The 17,464-nt window shown below is 40.0% G+C and overlaps 1 protein-coding gene across 13 annotated transcripts in view; it reads left to right on the top strand.

Annotated features, from left to right (window-relative positions):
* Positions 1 to 17,464, top strand: part of PTPRC (protein tyrosine phosphatase receptor type C) — a 65,895-nt gene that overhangs the window by 20,553 nt on the left and 27,878 nt on the right. For 3 of the 13 annotated variants that reach the window (XM_074832732.1, XM_074832730.1, XM_074832729.1), the window contains exons 3-5: positions 14,989 to 15,078; positions 15,885 to 15,980; positions 16,339 to 16,365. In XM_074832732.1, the coding sequence (XP_074688833.1) occupies positions 14,989 to 15,078; positions 15,885 to 15,980; positions 16,339 to 16,365 (213 nt within the window). Of the gene's footprint in view, positions 1 to 14,988; positions 15,079 to 15,884; positions 15,981 to 16,338; positions 16,366 to 16,816; positions 16,955 to 17,464 lie in introns of all 13 variants that reach the window. The other 10 variants (XM_074832735.1, XM_074832734.1, XM_074832736.1 and 7 more) reach the window with 7 other exon arrangements.

The following is a 17,464-nucleotide window of genomic DNA, read 5'->3' as shown; positions in this document are numbered from 1 at the left end:
AGTAATAGTAGAAACTTAAATTTTTATTTATCTTTAACAATAAACTATTAAATGGGACTGACAGGGTCTATTTTGGAAATTCCTCTGAAACGAGTAGGTTATTATCTGAAAAGAAACATAAATTTTCATTAAGCTTGCTAGTTTACCAGAAGTCAAATAGTGTTCCCCCAGTGAAATCTGGTCAAGACTAGGAAGATAAACATTGTGCCATGGTCACGTGTCACAGGCTTTCTGGGCAAGCAGATCTAAATTACTATTTCTGTAGAAGGCTGAATCAATCTCTTTGATCTCATCACCTCTGAATCTCAGAATTTCTGATCAAGTTGGGAGAGAGATAGCAAACTGTCAAGGCACCCCAAAATAGGCAACCTAGATGGCAATTCTGAAGCAACTGCAAGTTCATAGTGAAACTCTGGTGTAAGAACAGGTCAGTGCTTAGGCTATGGAGACTGAACACATCTTTTAGATGGGGATATTTGTGCAGCGGAGACATTGTCAGTGTCACGGACCAGTTTCCTTGAGTGTGACATAAGCAGATACATGATGATAAGATAATGAACAGAGCCAGGCAGGAAGGGATCAGCACCTTGAACACAGGACCATTGTAGTTTAGGGGTAGCCTGCTGAAATTGCTTCAGAAGAAGCAGAGAATCAGGAACTTCTAACCATTGGGAGGATGGGGACGGGGAAGGTAAGAATAGCCAATCACATATGACTTTTGCAGTTTTAGGCTTCCCAACACAGAGTAGCATTGTCTAATGCATGTGCAGAAGGCAGTAGGGTCCTGCAGGACCTGCAGCTAGCCCCAAACCCCTCTTTTAGCCCATTAATGTATCAGCCCTGCATCATAAGCTGTTGTAAGTGTCAGCATAATGCAGAGCCTGGGAAGGAACACATGAAGACAGTGTCCTGGACAAAGTTACTGCTAGAGATCAAACACATTTAACAACAATTTTGTTACTTTTAAGTGTTCAGATAATTTTTCTGCCCCTTTCCAGTGAGGTGGTGGATTGCAGTGGGTTTTATTTACTTTATGTGACATCTCTACACCTCTGCCAAACCAGCATATGAAGAATAAGTGAAACTTCAAGATGACTAATGGGTAAACACCAACATTGACCTCTCAGTTTTGTCCTCTAATGTCTGAAGGCAGAAACTTAACAAGACAATGGGAACCCTCCCATGGTTAAGCCACTCAAATCTAAACTGAAATTGATTTATACTGAAATGGGAGTTTGACCATGTGGCTGATTAACTGTAATGACTCATAGCCAAAAAGAACGTGACTATAGGGTACAGCAAAGCAAGACAGAGAGGCCCCTGAACAAGCAGTAGCACAACAAACTGCAGAAGCAGGATTTTTACAACCACATTTGGTAGCTTAGTGCCAAAGCTCATTAACATTGATGAGGTAAAAGATGACTTTCATTAGCAACTGCCAATAACTTAAAACTGAAAGACAAAACATGCTTGGCAATTAAGCCATTTTAGCATTATGTACCTTTGCACAAGTAAAAGCACCTGCACTCCTGGCTGGAGAGCAGATGCTCTGGCAAGAGGCCCACATTCCTCATGTAATGTAGACCCTTGTTCACAGGGAGAAAGCCATGGTCAAATAGATTGTAATTTGTCTGATTTGAGAAGTTCCCCATGATACCAAGCGCAGTGGGATCCCTTTCAGCCATCAGTCACTTACCTCTGCAGAGCCAGCTCCTCTGCTACAGCCAGCTTCCCAGTCAACCATGATGGGGGATGAGCAGGGGGGATGTCAGCTCAGTGTAGGAGATGTTGGGGACCTCAGTGCCATTTCTTGCATTCTTTGGAGAATGCTTTTGTAAAAGTTCCATTTCGATTCATCAGAGAGCCATATTCCTTTGGGGCAGCTATCTGGCCCAGACATCTGCCAAAATTAATTGACAGACTTTAATTCAATTGTCTTTTATACCATCTGCTGTGGCCCTAGAGGGTTGGCTACTCATCCCCTAACAGAAACACTCTATGTCCTGGGTAGGGAGTTCCATTACCGTGTTCCTTATATTTTTTTGGAGTTTACTAATCTTTGTAAAAGTTTACTTTGGCCCTGTAAACCTAAAGAAGACTGATGGTTTCCTGCCTTATCTCTCACTACACTATTTTAGATTGCTTTATGCTGTCATTGCTGCAGATGCTGTTGATCTGTCCTTAATTTCTTTGGGTCTTGGTTATGTAAATGTACATAAAGAACATAATTTATTTCCAAAAGGAAAGAAAGACATTGTATTGTGTTAACAATGCACAGTTGATTGATTTTGTAGCAGGGGTTGCAATGGGCAGAGCATCGTGCATTCTTGACCGTGGAATTTCCTACAAAACAATCTTGTGCAGCAAAATGGGAATCCGTAAGCTAGAATTTTACTTTGTTATAGATTTTTCAAAGTTTCTGGATGTGAGGGTAATCTTGAAAATCCTAACTGAAATGCTGCAGCCTGTTTGAGTCTTTGGGTATAGTGGTCTCTGTTGCCTTGCTGATGTTGAGCACCATTACAGATTGTCTTCAGAATTTTAACATGAATGAAAGTGCCTTGAAATTTTCAGTTTGCAGTATGTAGTGTTATAAAACCAGACAAACTGACACAGAGTTTGGCTGTGCATGCTGTAGATTGCGCAGGGTTTTGATCATAGTTCCATTTATCCATGTATTCCTAACAGCATACATGTTGGTGCAGAGCAGCCCATGGAAAGCCAGGTGATTCCACACCGGAGCTGGTCTACATGCACGAAGTGGCAGGCAGAGAAAAGGCTCACATGCCTTCCTGAGCCAGCAGAGATGAATGCTGAATTAAGGACTGTCAGTCCCCATTTGTATTTGTTGCTGAGGTGATATCAGGGATCTGTTACATGTGTACAGACCAGACTCTGCAGCAGTCCCAGTTCAGAACATCATCTTAATTCAAACTATGGGCTTAATTCCTACTGAAGTCAATGATGAATTTGTGTGCAGAAGTGCCTTCTTGAATACCTACCAGAAATTTTGGTCTTTTGTGGTTTGTTCATATCAATTTTTTGTGGCATATGTATGAAATGCCGTATAGATGCTAAATAATATCTCCAAGTGCTTTAATCTACATAACTGAAAAATGTCTTATATATTCCCTTAGTTAAAATTGAAAGAGCAGTTAATTTTACCAGGTCACGTGGTCATAAATTCATCAGCATTTCAACCAAATGCTGTTAAAGTATATACTTTGAAAGAATAAAGTATTACCCACATTTGCACACACTGTGTCTTTCTGCTTCAGCTTTTCCATCTGTCCTCACAGAATACCTTACACTTGCTGCTTCCAAACTGCTCCATCTATGCGTGTGTGTGTATACAAACTGATACTTGTTTTACAGATCAAATTGGGTTTCTGACCTCCCACTTCCAACTGGGAGTTGTTCTTGATATTGTCATAAGATATGTAACGGTACTATATACATCTTTCTTATTATTAGACATCAGAAATGTTTACAGGTCTGCTGAATTTCCTGGTTTGTGCATTGCTGTGCCTGTATAAAGAGTGTAAAATTATTTGGAGCATGAAATTGGATGTTTTCTTAGCTTTGGCCTGAGGGCTTTCCCTGGGTCCCTATACTTTGAAAGGTCCATAAAATGATTTTCCTAAATAAATTCTTGCCTAGCATCTTTATCTAGTATCTGATTTTACTTTTCTTTTCCTGACTGCTAACTTAATATTTTCAAAATAAAAAATGGAAAAAAAAGTATTTATGAAATGCTAATGAAAATTGCTTGCCACATACAAAAGATGGAAGCATAGACTGTTTGTGTTCCTTTTGCCTTGATTTATTTAAAGCAATACTGAAATTAGTCTCGTTCAAATCCTGAGGAACATGAACTTCAAATTTCGCAGTTTTTTAGAATATGGGGCACCACAGTGCCTGTGAACAGAGTGAAGTCCTTCTATTCTGAGCCTATATTTTCATCTCCTGAAACGTTTGACATACACTGTCTTTTAGAAAAGAATGATCAGCACAGGATTTAAAGCAAAATCAAATAAACTGTTTCCCCTCTTTTTGCTTATGATTATCAGGTAAATTGTTAGTTAAAGTCAGGGCTCACATCTCATGTTTGTTATAAAGACAGTAGCAAACAGGGAAAGAGAAAAAAAGGACACATTTAAAATGCGGGTAACTTCCCAGAGTTGGGCACCAAAATTGATGATCTGATTTTTCAAAAGAAAAATAAAGATGGAAAAGGGATTGAGAAACCATTTTCACTCAAAGTTTTTATTCAATTTAGGAGTTGTGCATGCTCAGCTCTCTCCTGAAATCTGTTCATCATTGCTTCTGGCATGACATGAAGTACAGGTCCCTTCTTGATAGCGCTGGCTCAGCTTCCCTGAAGGGGCAGAGCCCAGGTTTTGCAATCCAGATTTTGAGACAGTGAGAGGCTTTTGTATGTGCATGCACAGCATTCTGGGGAGCTCAAGTTCTACGAGTTTCTCTCTTTGCAGCCCTATGACTGTTCCTGATTATGCAATCAGACGGATGTGAGCATATTTTTTTTATAGCACTTTCAGATCCCTTGTCTGCAAACTTCATCATTTTTAATGAATTTCTAATTGCAATATGCCAGTTTAGTAGGATAGTGCCACTATCTCCACTTTGCATGGGGTGTTACAGAGACAGAGAGATGGAGGGTGCATCTGACCACTCACACAGTAGTAAAATGTGGAATCCCTGGTTAGGACTTGGTCACAGTCCCAACTTTCCTCATGCTGCCTGAGAAAAAGATGGATTTCAGGTTATATATCAAATGTAGGAAATTTTGATTAATTTAAATGCTGGTAATTTCTGCTTTTCAATAAAAAAATGACTGATTCCATATTAGTTTATAAAGGAAATATATATAAATTTTTAACAGATTTTTCTAAAAGATACTGATATGCGTCACTGAACGATTTACTTATCAAACGATTTTTGCATGAGTAATGGTGGTAGAATCTGACCCTTTTATGACGCTTTCTATCAATATTTTGTGTGTATATTTTACTGTGTTTTAACTTGTACCCTAATAAGTATACAGTTTACTTAGCTGTTGATCAGTGCATACTGATTGTCACAATATTTTAGGAACAACAAAAATGTTATTCAGTAGCATATTTGATGAATTATATTAAAGTCTGATCATTTCTGGCCTGAATGTCTGGAGGGGAAAAAAAAAGTCAGTAGTAACCAAGTAAAATCACTCTTCCTTGAAACAAAGAGAGTTTGCTGGCTGCAGCTGGCAGCCCCAGGAGGGTGAGGAAGCTGCCCAGCAGGCAGAGTTGGTATGGGAACAGTTCTCCACTGAGCTGGCTGGTTTTTTTTCCCTCTGTACTCTTTCTCTTTTAAGAAACAGAAGCTAGATGTCTATCAGCCAGTGCTGGTTAAGATCTTCTCTTCATGCTGGAAGAAATCTGGGTCATAGGAGATGACTGAGACTAGCAGGATAGTTTAGAGCATTGTTGCTTGGAGATGTGAAGCTGGGACTTTGGCTCATGGAGCCCAGGGACTGCTGAGGGTCCTGTTAAGCTTGGAGCAAGAAGCTGTAGAAATACAAATGACAGATCTCTGGAAAATGAAATTTTTGTGCCACATCTTTGTTTTGATTTGTGCCTTTCTGCTATAGTTAAGGATCTTTCAAAGGCTGGGGCTGTGCAGGCAGAGTAACTGAGCGCAGTAAAACCCAGCGCTGTGCACTGAAGGTACAGAGCAATGGCATGTGCATTACTCTGCTGTGGAATCAAGCAACTATCTTTTTTTAAGCTTGCACAATCATCAGAGAATTCAATTAAACAGTCATGTCATTCTTGTGAGCAGATAAAGTCAGTTCCTCATTCTGACTCCAATGTGCTCATCTGAACCATGGGACCTATTCTCATCAAAGACAGCAGCTGACTCGCCCCAGCTTTGGGCTCTGTAACAGGGATGCTTCAGTAGCAGCAAACATCAATGGAGCTCTCAGATCACCACTCCTATGAGCCACTTGGCATCTCCTGCAAGTGTGAGAAATTTGGTACTCAGGGCACTATCTGAAATGTGTGATTTTTGCAGCAATACTGAATTACTGGGAGATTCACCTTGGTGAGGGGAAGACATGTCCTCTGGGAACAGTGTATCTACCGCCTGTGCATTTACTTGTGTCACTAAACTAGAGGGATTCTGTGACTGCAGCTTTGGAGAGACTTGTGGGGCTCTGAGCTGTTTCTGAGCAGCCTCCAGAAACACCCCACTACAGCTTTGCAGCAGTATTTAACGGGTCTCTGGTGGGTTGTTGCTCTGTGGCTCGTCACACTCTGGTCTCACTGGCATGGGGTTGTTTGCCACCTTGCCCTACCCTCAGCCCTTGGACAAGGTGAAGCCATGGCACTACTATGGTACCGTTATATGTCCTTTTTCATTTAAAAAAAAAAAAAATCTGTAATGCATAAAAACCAAAGTGGTTTCTTAGGGACTATCCATTTGTGATAGTAAAAGTGTGGATTTGTGAATTTACACAGGACTAGATTGTTGTTTGGGGATCCTGTTTGTAGCATAGACATTTTCTAAGAATTTGTGAATGCCTGTCTCCAGTTTTGTGGTTTGTTTGTTTGTTTTTAAGTCTTAATATTCCCTTTGTAACAGTGGAAATATTCCTTTCCTTTTCTCCATCTTGTCTGACTGAAACCTTCCCAGGCATAAGTTGTTTATGTAGCGTCCATAGAACACAGCACCAAGCAGTTATGGTTGGGATTGAGGTATACTGATATTTCTGCATTATAAATAAAATTAAGAGGAAACCACCTCACCCTGAAGATCAGACTTCCACCTAAAACTCTTTATTGGCTCAGAATACAACACGCATCTAAGGTTAAAAAAAAAAAAACCACCCACCCACCCACCCCCGCCCCCCCCACCCCCGCCCCCCCCCCCCCCCCCCCCCCAAAAAAAAAAGGAAAAGAATTAAGGGAAATGTTATGGTCGCTTATCAGAGCCCATGTGTTTTCTTTCAAATTTTGATTGTGCTTTGATCTTATTCTGTAGGAAGGCTAAGTATTTGCAAATCCAGGTGATGTCAGTTGGTGACATAGATGTTCAGAACACCTGAATATCAACTATTTATCTCTGTCATCTGCACTCTTCCCTCAGCTCCCCCAGGCTATTAAGCTATTTTTGTTTGGGTCCTTAACATAGGAACGAATCAGAGAAAAATATTACTACAAAAAGGAAAAGCTCATAGACAGTTGTAATTTCTTCTAAGAAATGTTGATTTCTTTTCAAAAATAATTTGCTGCATCTTTTTGAAAATCACTGATTAGAGTCTCCACTGACATAATTCTCCCTGTAGGTAAGAGCTGTTGATCCAAGGACTTCGTGCTAATAGATCTCCACCAAACAGAAGATGATTTTGATTTCAACAGGCTTTATATTATCAGTGGCTGAAATGCTGCTATTCATACAGTATCAAACTGTTTATGGTTTGAAATTTGAGCTGATTAAAGGTAGTTTAGAGAAATATTTCCAAGTTGTTTCTGTTTTGCAGAGCAAAGGACCCATTTTCTATTGCTGCAAAATTATGTAAAAAGTAACGTGCAGTCAGGAAGAGATCTACACTACCAGATAAGGCTTTTTATCTTGAAGGAACTCAGAGGTAGATAGAGAAGCAAGTCAGATATTTAAATAAACAATGGCCCAATGAGAGAGTCTGAGTTGAAGAAGTTTGCCCCTACCTCACACTCTCACCGATAGTCAGTCAGTTCTCTGCTGCAGCCTCCTTTTGTGGTCAAAAATCTTGAGAACTGAGCTGCCTTCAGCTGTGCTCAGTAGCTCCCCAGGACTAATAGAGTTAGCACTTGCAAAAACATGGGAGTAGCAATTGAGGGGACAATGTAATACTTGCATGTTCTTTCCTCCTTCTGCTTGCCATAAACAATATGCATTCAGCAAATCCAGAACCAGCCTGTCAGTATCATTAAGCAGAGCAGTATGGAGCAAGTGTTTCTTTCTGCTCGTGCTAGATGTGGGAAAGGAAGATCAAGGAAGGTACAGCAGGGCTAGAAAAGTCATAATTAAAATTAGGGACTGGCCCTTAACAGACAAGTTTAGCACAGTATCGACGTGAGTCTGGCTCTTGACTTTATACATGCACAAATACTGAAAATCTACAAAAGGCAAAGCAAACATTAACACAGTTTTTCTTCTGCATGTAGCACAAAATTGCCAAGCAAATATCACAGCTAATCTTCCATTCCTCATGTATAGGTGTTTCTTAATGACTGTGGGATAGTAGCCAGTGTTTCACAGTTGAAGTAACTTTTACATCAGTGTCTGGTACTCTCCCCTCTTGCAGACAATTCACATGTACTTCCTGCAAAGCAGCCTGGACTGTATCCCAAAGATTGCCACCCCCCCGCTGTATCATACTAATGAACCTGTACAACTAAAAATAATTACAAATGCAAATTTGGTGAAAAGGAGTTTTAATAGGGAAATTTCATGACTGCACTAGAGAAGTTGTGGTTTAGCACTAAGATAGGTCTGATTGCTTGAGCATGTGGGTGCTATGGTAACTCAGTTTCACCATTTGGAAGCACTTAAGCTCTAAACCACAGTATGCTGCACCCTCTTCCTTTTGAGTAGGGTTCTGTAGAAGAAAAACAGAAGTAAACAGCATGAGAGAAACCACAGAGCAGCAAAGGCGTCGTTAGCTGTAGTTGTACAAGTGGGTTACTGTAGTTGAAGTCCTCCTATGAAGACTGAGGGTGTAATTTAAAGTGCAGCGCAATTGATAGAAATGCCTTCCTCTGCCTGCTAAAAGCACAATATTCCTGGACATTTATTTTACGTTTCCATGAACTGTATACATGGAAGAAAGTATTTGAATTGCTCTACTTCAGATTTATTGAAAAATTCTAGATATCACTGGTAACAAACATTTCTATGAAACTAGTACTTCTTGAGGGAAATTTCTGTTTTTCTCTGTGTTTTTATTTTTTTCTGGAAATATTAAACTCAAATTTATTTTGCATAATCAGAAAATTAATTTTTTAAAATAGTCTGAAATATTTAATTTGATTTCAGGTTAGTTGAGAAAAAATATTATTTCAGTATTTTTCTTGTGCTTTTCTTCTTATCCTTTCCTTAAGACAGGCTCTGTATGTTAGCAGAAGTTATGCTTGCTATTAATTTGTTTTAGCTGATGAATGTTGACAAACTTTGATGTTTGTACTTCCTCTTCTTTCCTGAGGCTGCAACATTGTGTTCCTCCTTGTACCTGCCAGCTATAAATTCTTCTTAATTCTATCTCTTTCTTCTGGCTGCTGCCCTTGTACCTGATTGCTGGTTAATTTGAATTTTTCACCTTCTCCAGTGCTGTAAATGCTGCTTAATGCTTATCATTGACCCTGAAATGGAGAAGGAGAAAGACAACTCCTGTCCTGGAAGCTGGGCAGCAAGGAGAGGGTCCTAGATGTTGGGAAACAGGAGCAACCATTAATTTCAAAGGTCAATTTTTCTTAACAAAATAATACCACATCCTATCATATTTAGCTGTAGTGGAGGCCTGCACTTATTCCTGCAATGTGGTTTGCAGGAAGACTATGCCTTCCACAATGCAATTCAGGTCTGAGCCTTTGGCTTCCCAGATGTACACTTTAAAGTATATATTTAAAGTAAAATATATTTTCTTTAAAGGTAGTTGGAAAGACTGACAGGATCTTATTTGATGATTGCAATGTGTTAAGGTGCCGCTATGAGGGGCAATTATTAATGAACACGTATAAAAAGAAATATTTTGAGAAATTAAAATAAAAACTATTTTAATTATAATTTTGGAGAGTCAGCATGAGCGTTACATCCTGATGCTAAAAGGAAACAATTGACATTTCTCAATCAAAACTATTTTGAATTCCTGTTAAATTAAAATTTACAGTTTCAACTTTTTATCCCTAATTTCTGCTGAAAATAAATATTGTATATATTGCTTGTGGGAATAGAAATTCTAATAGCTATTTAGTTTTAATTCTCAGCTACAGTAAATGTATAGCATTCCTATGATTGCTGTAGGGCTATGAAGATTTTTACCAATTAGATCATGAATTACTTTGAAGCGATTTCATGGCTGCGTCTTCAATGACCAAAAGTGTAGGCATTTTTTTAGGACCCTCTGAAATGTCCCAGTTACCTGAGAAGTTTCTACATGGTAAACTCAAATGAATAATTTGGGTTTTGACTCAGAGCATGCAAAATTTCACATATTTTTGATGTGAACTTTACATGGAATTCTTTTAATCAGTTTTCAAAAAGCAGCAATTTGTCCAGAAACTGGGAACATGGTGGTTTTTTTTTTTTTTTTCTTTCCTGGAGTTAGTGATAAAGAATAAAGTGTAATTCTGCAGCCTGTGATTATGAAAGCACTTCAGCACACATGATCCTACCTATAAAATTTGAGGGGTCCTCTGTGGTATAGAATTACTCAGATGTTTAAGTGTTTGCTAGCCTATTCATAGATCTGCCCAGATTTATTTATAAAGTAGCAATGGATCCATTTATTTTGTGTTTGCAGCAAAAAGTAGTAACATCTCTGGCCCTGATGCTCATTTACTTTAAGGTCCCTTTAGTTGGTTCTGGCAGCACAAGGGAGCCTTAAAGTAGGTGTGAATCACATCCTATCCCACCTGAAGTTTAAAAATAAATCAAAGAAGGGCGGCTGGCAGCATTTTGTAAGGCTCCTTGCCTTACTCACCCTTCACCTCCCACCAGGAACTGTTCTTTTTTTTGCAAAGTAGTATAGGCTTGCAGTAGAGCTAATGTCTGTGCTGTTTGCTAGAAGACCCCCTCAAAGAGTTTTACTCCATCTGAACAAGTAGACCACATCCTGTTGCTTTCTGTGCAGATGCGAAGAGCCCTGACCCTGCTGAAGCAGTGCTGTTCAGCTGTAAAAAGAGGGAAGACAGAATCTGGACCTACACTAGACGCTTTGTGTAAAGTGCTGCTTGATGGGGGTTGCTGGGGTCTGTCCAATATGCCGAAGGGTGGAGAGATCCTGGGAAAAGGGCAGCAGCTCTGCAGAATCACTAAGCATTTTTCCTGTCAGAAAACCCCAACTGCCTATGGATTTGCAGACATAAGGCTGAGAGGAAGGATTACTTCCTCTGCCCCCTCCCCAGGTCTGGCAAAGACACGTGGAGTGCAGCTGGATGTGAAGAGCCAGCTGGTATGGTACCACACTAGATAAAACACCAAAGGCGTTATTAGCAGAAGGGGATCCTCCTTGCCATGTTTCTCTATCCTGTGTGCATGAAGGAATGCAATACTGCAGCGCTCCTGTGCTCAGAGGGGACAGCCTGAGCTACTGGCATGCAAGCACAGTCCCTTGCTCAGCCCAGCAGGAAATACAAAGCCAAGGCCCATTTTACCCACTGTGCAAATTAAGCAGCAGGATGGAGTTACAAGGCATGTTCCCTGTCATCAGCTAATGTATTTTTGCCCATATAAACATGATAATGTTTTTAGACTTTTAATGCAGATTCAACGGTACCTCCATCTTATCAGCTGGAGTTTCCTTTAATAACACACACGCACAGGAAACGTGTGCTGGCGCTTCCTTCTGCTCGAGAAGATCAGACCCTGGACTTACTTGGAACACAGTGTCTTTTAACATATCCTAGGTCTGAGTTGTCTTCTGTTGAGTCGCTTGGTCCTGCCAAGTGGAAAGCGTTTTCACTTTATTCTATCTTTCCTGAGAGGACAGCAGCGAGCAGTAACGTCTTATACAGGTGTGACCACAGTTCACTGCAGCAGGTGCAGAGTTACTACTGCAGCAGTGATATAGCAGCTCCCGTACCTCCAAATGTGACCTGTACATCCTTCTGTCCTTGAGGTTTGAAGTATTTGACTTTTTTTTTTTTTTTTTTTGGCCACAGTTCTTCCATTTACTCTTCTTGTTGAGCATTGAAAGGTTTCTTCAAAATATGGTAATCCCATTTTCACTCCTGGGCCCTGTATGTCTTTGAGCTTTCAGGAGAAAGGGTGGTCAGCTTATCCATTTTAGGTGTATTTCGTTGACAGTCATTCCATCTAAAACCTTTCTTTCAAGCAGCAGCTGCACTCTGCCAACTGGTCACCAGAGAGGAAAGGGAAGGAAAGGGATTAGCCAAGCTCCCATCTGCCCATGGGACGTGCTGGTTGTATCTTTTCGCAGGGCACCTGACTAAGGCCAGATCCACTCAAACAATACTGATGGGTTGCAAATCTTTCAAGTAAGTCAGCAGGAATCAACTGGTGGCCAAATCAAGAGAAGGGAAAGGGAAGCTTAGAAGAGTTCCTTCAGTAGTAGGAACTTTTTGTGTACTTTAATTCTTCTGTTTGGGTTATCTGAGCCTATCCTATGTATATTATCTTAAAAATGTCTTATCACTGGATGGAGTTTAAGATTTGAGAAAAGGTTTGGGATAGTTCCTGTTTAAACCCAGACCAACTTGCTTAGTTTGGTAATCATCAGGCTTTCACACTGCATGTCATATTTTTGGAGGGTTGGACATCCTTATTAAATTTTAAAGATATTCTTAGATTTTAGCCTTCAAGATTGCAGAGTTATGTTTTAGAATATAAACACGAGCAGACAGTTTTGACTTTGAAGTTAACTTTGCTAACCTGAGGTTAGCTCAGGCATATTTGTTAGCCATGGGACATTCTGGGAAAAATACATTAATTGTAGCAATATGACTATTAATATTGGAGTAACACAGTTTGGTGTGTTGGGATCCTTCTTTATTTTCCTTCAGTTTACCTAGTATCTCTCAATAAGGTTATATGGGGCAATGTATATGCTTTGCTGATGAGAGGATTTTTTTAGTGTTCTGGTGCCACCTATTGAATTCTTTTCAACTGTGTTCTATTTCATTGCTACAATATATAGTAGAATAGAATCATAGAAGAGCAGGAGACCTTTTAAATGCTTCAAAGGACATAAAACTGCCACAAAATTCTGATAAAATGCCAGTGCTTATTTGGAGGGGAAAAAAAGGGCAATCTAGGACTATTGTTTTCCAAAGTGTTTTAAGAAGTGATCTACTCTAGTTGACACTGGTCTGAGCAGGGCAGTTGGACTAGATGATCTCTTGAGGATACTTCCAATCTCAAGTTCTATGATTGTGTGTAATATTTAGCATCTGTCACTGTGAGTGAGCAATAAACCTCACGCTATATTTAAGCTGGTAACATTATTCCCAACTTTACAAGGGAGAGGATGGAGAAAATGACTTTCACAGGAATCCTAAGGAAGTGAATGAGGCAACCAGAAATACAACACTGTGACAAGCTTATGAGCCCTCTTTTGCTCATACTATCCTACTTCACTTGGAAGAGGGAATTTTGAAGTATATATTTTTGTCTGCATGATGTTTGCGTTAGAGATCAGTAAATATCTTGAATGTTGATACTTTTTCTTTAAGGTATCAAACTACTGGCTTTTCCAAAATTTTAATTTGTAGGAAGAGATCTTGAATAATGTACAGTCCACAGTGAATTCAACTGCTCACTAGAAAAGTATATCCAAGATTTTAGCTTTTGTTTACATTCATTTTTTATTTCATATAGCTCTGAGCATAAAGAAATTGCTCAGTCTCCACAGATGATTTTGTCATCACTGGTCATGGTTTTTTAATGGCTGTTGTTGGTCTTCTGAACTGTCCATACGGTGTGCAGTATCTATGGTGGCTATTGAGCAGCCAACATGTGTGCTGCTTCTTGTTGGGTCGATAAGGAGAGTCTCAGGAGATCTGCCTATACTGACCTTCTGTGTCAGAGATGAGACACATGGTTTTGATGCTGGCACAAGAACAGGGCAACAGAACATGTATCCTTCATAAGTATTGCAGTTTTTCACATAAACCTGGATTTTAGCTGTAAAGGTCAAAGGAGTTTATTTTCAAAAGAGTAGAGCTACAAAAGTTGTGAAGTACCATGTAGGGAAGCTGAAGTAACAGAGAAATGATAAGCAGTGAAGTACTATCTGAAAAACACATATGCCAAAAAAAAAAACAAAAAACAAAAAACCCCACAACATTCTGGGAAAGAAACATAGTGGGAAAGAACTAGTAGAAAAAGGGAGAGAAAAAAAGAGCCAAATGGGTGGATGAAAGTTTGTGGACAGTCACAGCAAGGAATGTGTGAACAAGTGGGTTTGTTCCTTGCTGAAAGCATAGCAGGCTGTGTTAGAGAGAGATGTCTTGAGAGAACAGGCATACTTTCAGGATGGATTTCAGGATTCTTATGTCAAAGGGAAGCTTCTAATCCTCAAAATAAGTAAAAGATATAGTGATGAGAACAAATTCATTGTTCCAACCACTGCCATTTATTTTTGTGTCTCTTTCTTGCAACATAAATTTTACATTACACAAATGCGAAATGTTTTGGGTCAGGATTTCAAAGCAGAGTGTAAAAATGAGGCTTGTTAAAAGTGTAAAAAGATCACAGCTCCCAGTTCAAGTCAGGAGGTAATTTATAACCTAGAGATAAGAGTTATTTGGAGACATTCTTAAATAGCAGCAGGATGGTCCAGGAAGAGAATTAGAAATCAGTATTAGGGAAAGTAAACAGCTTTCAGGAATGCTGAGCTTGGCTTTCCACCTCCTGTATAGTGAGGATTATAGAGAGATAGGATTTTTCTTGACAACAGAATTAGTGTTGGTATCTCTTCTTAGCAATAAAGTCATTCTTCATTCAGTGAAAAGTCACCTTCCATTTGTTGATATTGCTTGTACTTGTATACCTGCTCTGTGATGATGTGAAAGATTTCGAGGGTTTTAGCTTTTGGTATTGCAAAATATATTGACAAAAATGAAAATATTTAAGTATCCAGTCAAATCTGTCCTGAAAAATGTGATTCAGAGCAAGCCATACAAATCATTGACCTTTTTCTACTATAGATGAACTTCCCACCTCCATGCATTGCTCACCTGATGATATTTTTTCCCCACTGTGCAGCAGGAGATGAAAATCTGGCAAACACCAGCTCTCCTTCCCTTACATCACCTCCACACTCCACATCACTCTCACCTCCAGGCACCACCAAAGGTAACGGTGAATTCAGGACCACGACACTGCTGCTCTTCTGTTTTAGCTGAACTGGCATCTGTGTCCATCACACATTGGTTAACTCCATCACTCTTAAAGCAATCTGGTGATTTATGTTGTCTGAGGTCAATTATATTGCAAAAAAAATTGTTAACGTGATGAGGACCTCTTTAGCTTTTTAAGTTAAATTAAAGGTGGGGATTTGAAACACATTTTTCAAAGAATGCAATTAGAATTCAAGCTATAACATGCTGTTGTTATGAGTTCATGTTTTCCTTATGGACACCCCTTCCCCTTGAGCTCTCAGATGAGAGTTTCATGCTGAGATGTCACAGTGGCACTTCCCTGCAACTCATGCAGAGCCCCTTGGACTCCACAGCAGTATCTGATGAGTGTGGGGAGGAGTTCCTTCCTAGGTCAACAACATGAAAGAAAAGCACCCCAATCAGTCTGCAAGCTGCACGTTAATTCACCCCCTTCAGCTGGTGTTTCCAACACCTGAAATCAGTGCATCTTGCCAAAGGATGATCAAATCTCTTTGCCACAAAGGAAGCCCAGACAAATTGGTGGGAATTTGGAATTAGTGGTCTTGCAGACTTAATCACAAGCCATGCTCTTGCAATAAATCCAAGGAGATGCGTTCCACAGCCTGTGCAGCAACTGCAGAGCAATGTAAATGTGTTCCTTTTGACAGTGCTGCAGGGAGAAATGTAATTCAGAAAGCGGCTGGTAGCCTTTCTGCTTGCAGCTGAACTTCTCACTTTCATGCATTGCTCACCTGATGATATTTTTTCCCCACTGTGCAGCAGGAGATGAAAATCTGGCAAACACCAGCTCTCCTTCCCTTACGTCACCTCCACCTGCACACTCCACATCACACTCACTTCCAGGCACCACCGAAGGTAACGGTGAATTCGAGACCGTAGCATTGCTGCTCTTTTCCTGTTCAGCTGAACTGACATCCACCACAGCCTTCCTGATGCTGTCTCTACCCCTCAGGCTGCACAGCACAGACTCCTGGCTCAAGGAAAAGTGATTTTTAATGCAGACAATATCAGTCCATATATCATATGCTTGATATTTTGGGGATCTGGTTGTTGCTACATGCTACTAAATATTACTTAAGAATGTGTAATTTCCCTGGGAATCAGCTCAGCTGATAGTTGTGAGGAAGGAATGTTTCTTTTTATATTTTTGGCATATGATTGTGTTTAATTCCTTGAAAGTTTAATTTACACTCTCTCTCTTTCTCTTTTTAAGGAGTTGAGTCAGCAGCGACTACACCTGGTAAGAAACTTTTAATTTACGTGACAGAACTGCATTGATGTTTTTTTGTGGTAATTTCTTCTTTCCTTTTCCTGTGCACAATTATCTCACAAAGTGTGTAATGCCTTTTCATTCAGCCCAGTGAAATGAAATGTGCTGTCTTAAGAGGCAAGAATATCAGACAAGTCTGGTTCTGAGTCATGAATTTGAGTATATTTTAAAACACAGCATTTAGCATAAAAGAGGTGCAGTCAGCACCACAAAGGATTATATTCACTGAATGTTCAGCTGACACCTGTTGGACCCCCTAACACCTTGAGCATTCGGTGTGCCTTTGCTTACTAACAAATTCACAGTGCCTCAGTACGAGAGTGCTCCAGCACAGCAGCCCTCTGTTTTGTGCAGCTTTGTGTCCCTCCTTGACTGGAAAGCCTCCAGAGCATTAATGAAATTGCTGTACCTCTCACCACAGGTGTCTCTTCTGCAGACAGCACATATCTCTCCACGCACGCAGGCTCCGTCCCTGCCATGGGACTCAGCAACCCACCACGCAGCAGCACTGCTGCCCTCACCACACGCACTCCCATTGCCTTCAGGAATGCTTCATCAGGTTTGCCGTCTTCCTTTAGATGCCACTCACTGCTTCTGAACTGTAGGGGAAAGCGAAGTAATTACTGTAGGGGAAAACTAAGTAATTCAGCCTCAGGGTAGTCTTTTCCAGCTTATGGTTCATCAAATAGAAAAGGTATCTGCAATTTGACATAGTGGCAATACCAGTATTATTTCTAGGATCTGGTGTCCGATGGCCAAATCTTGTAGTCATCACAGTAGTATCAAAATTCCAGCTGCTGTCAATGAGGCTGTTGCCAAAGCAAGAGCAATAGGAGTGGACCTAAAAGAGAATGTAGAAAACTGTCAGTGGTTTATAAGCAGGGAGATAAGTACTGAGATATTTATAGTAAGTAATATATTGAGCAAGCTATGTGATCTAGCAAATGAACACTACTGGAGTGCTTGCTTCTGAAAGAGCACGAGCGCTATCCATAATTGTATTTTGCTGTAAGAACATGGAAAAATGTTTTAGTTTTTCCCAGTTCACAATTACTGATGCCATTTTTAT

Source organism: Strix aluco, chromosome 8 (genome assembly GCF_031877795.1).
Source record: "Strix aluco isolate bStrAlu1 chromosome 8, bStrAlu1.hap1, whole genome shotgun sequence".
Taxonomy (NCBI): Eukaryota; Metazoa; Chordata; class Aves; order Strigiformes; family Strigidae; genus Strix; species Strix aluco.
Note: the sequence above shows the minus strand (reverse complement) of the source record. Positions and strands in the feature narration are given on the sequence as shown.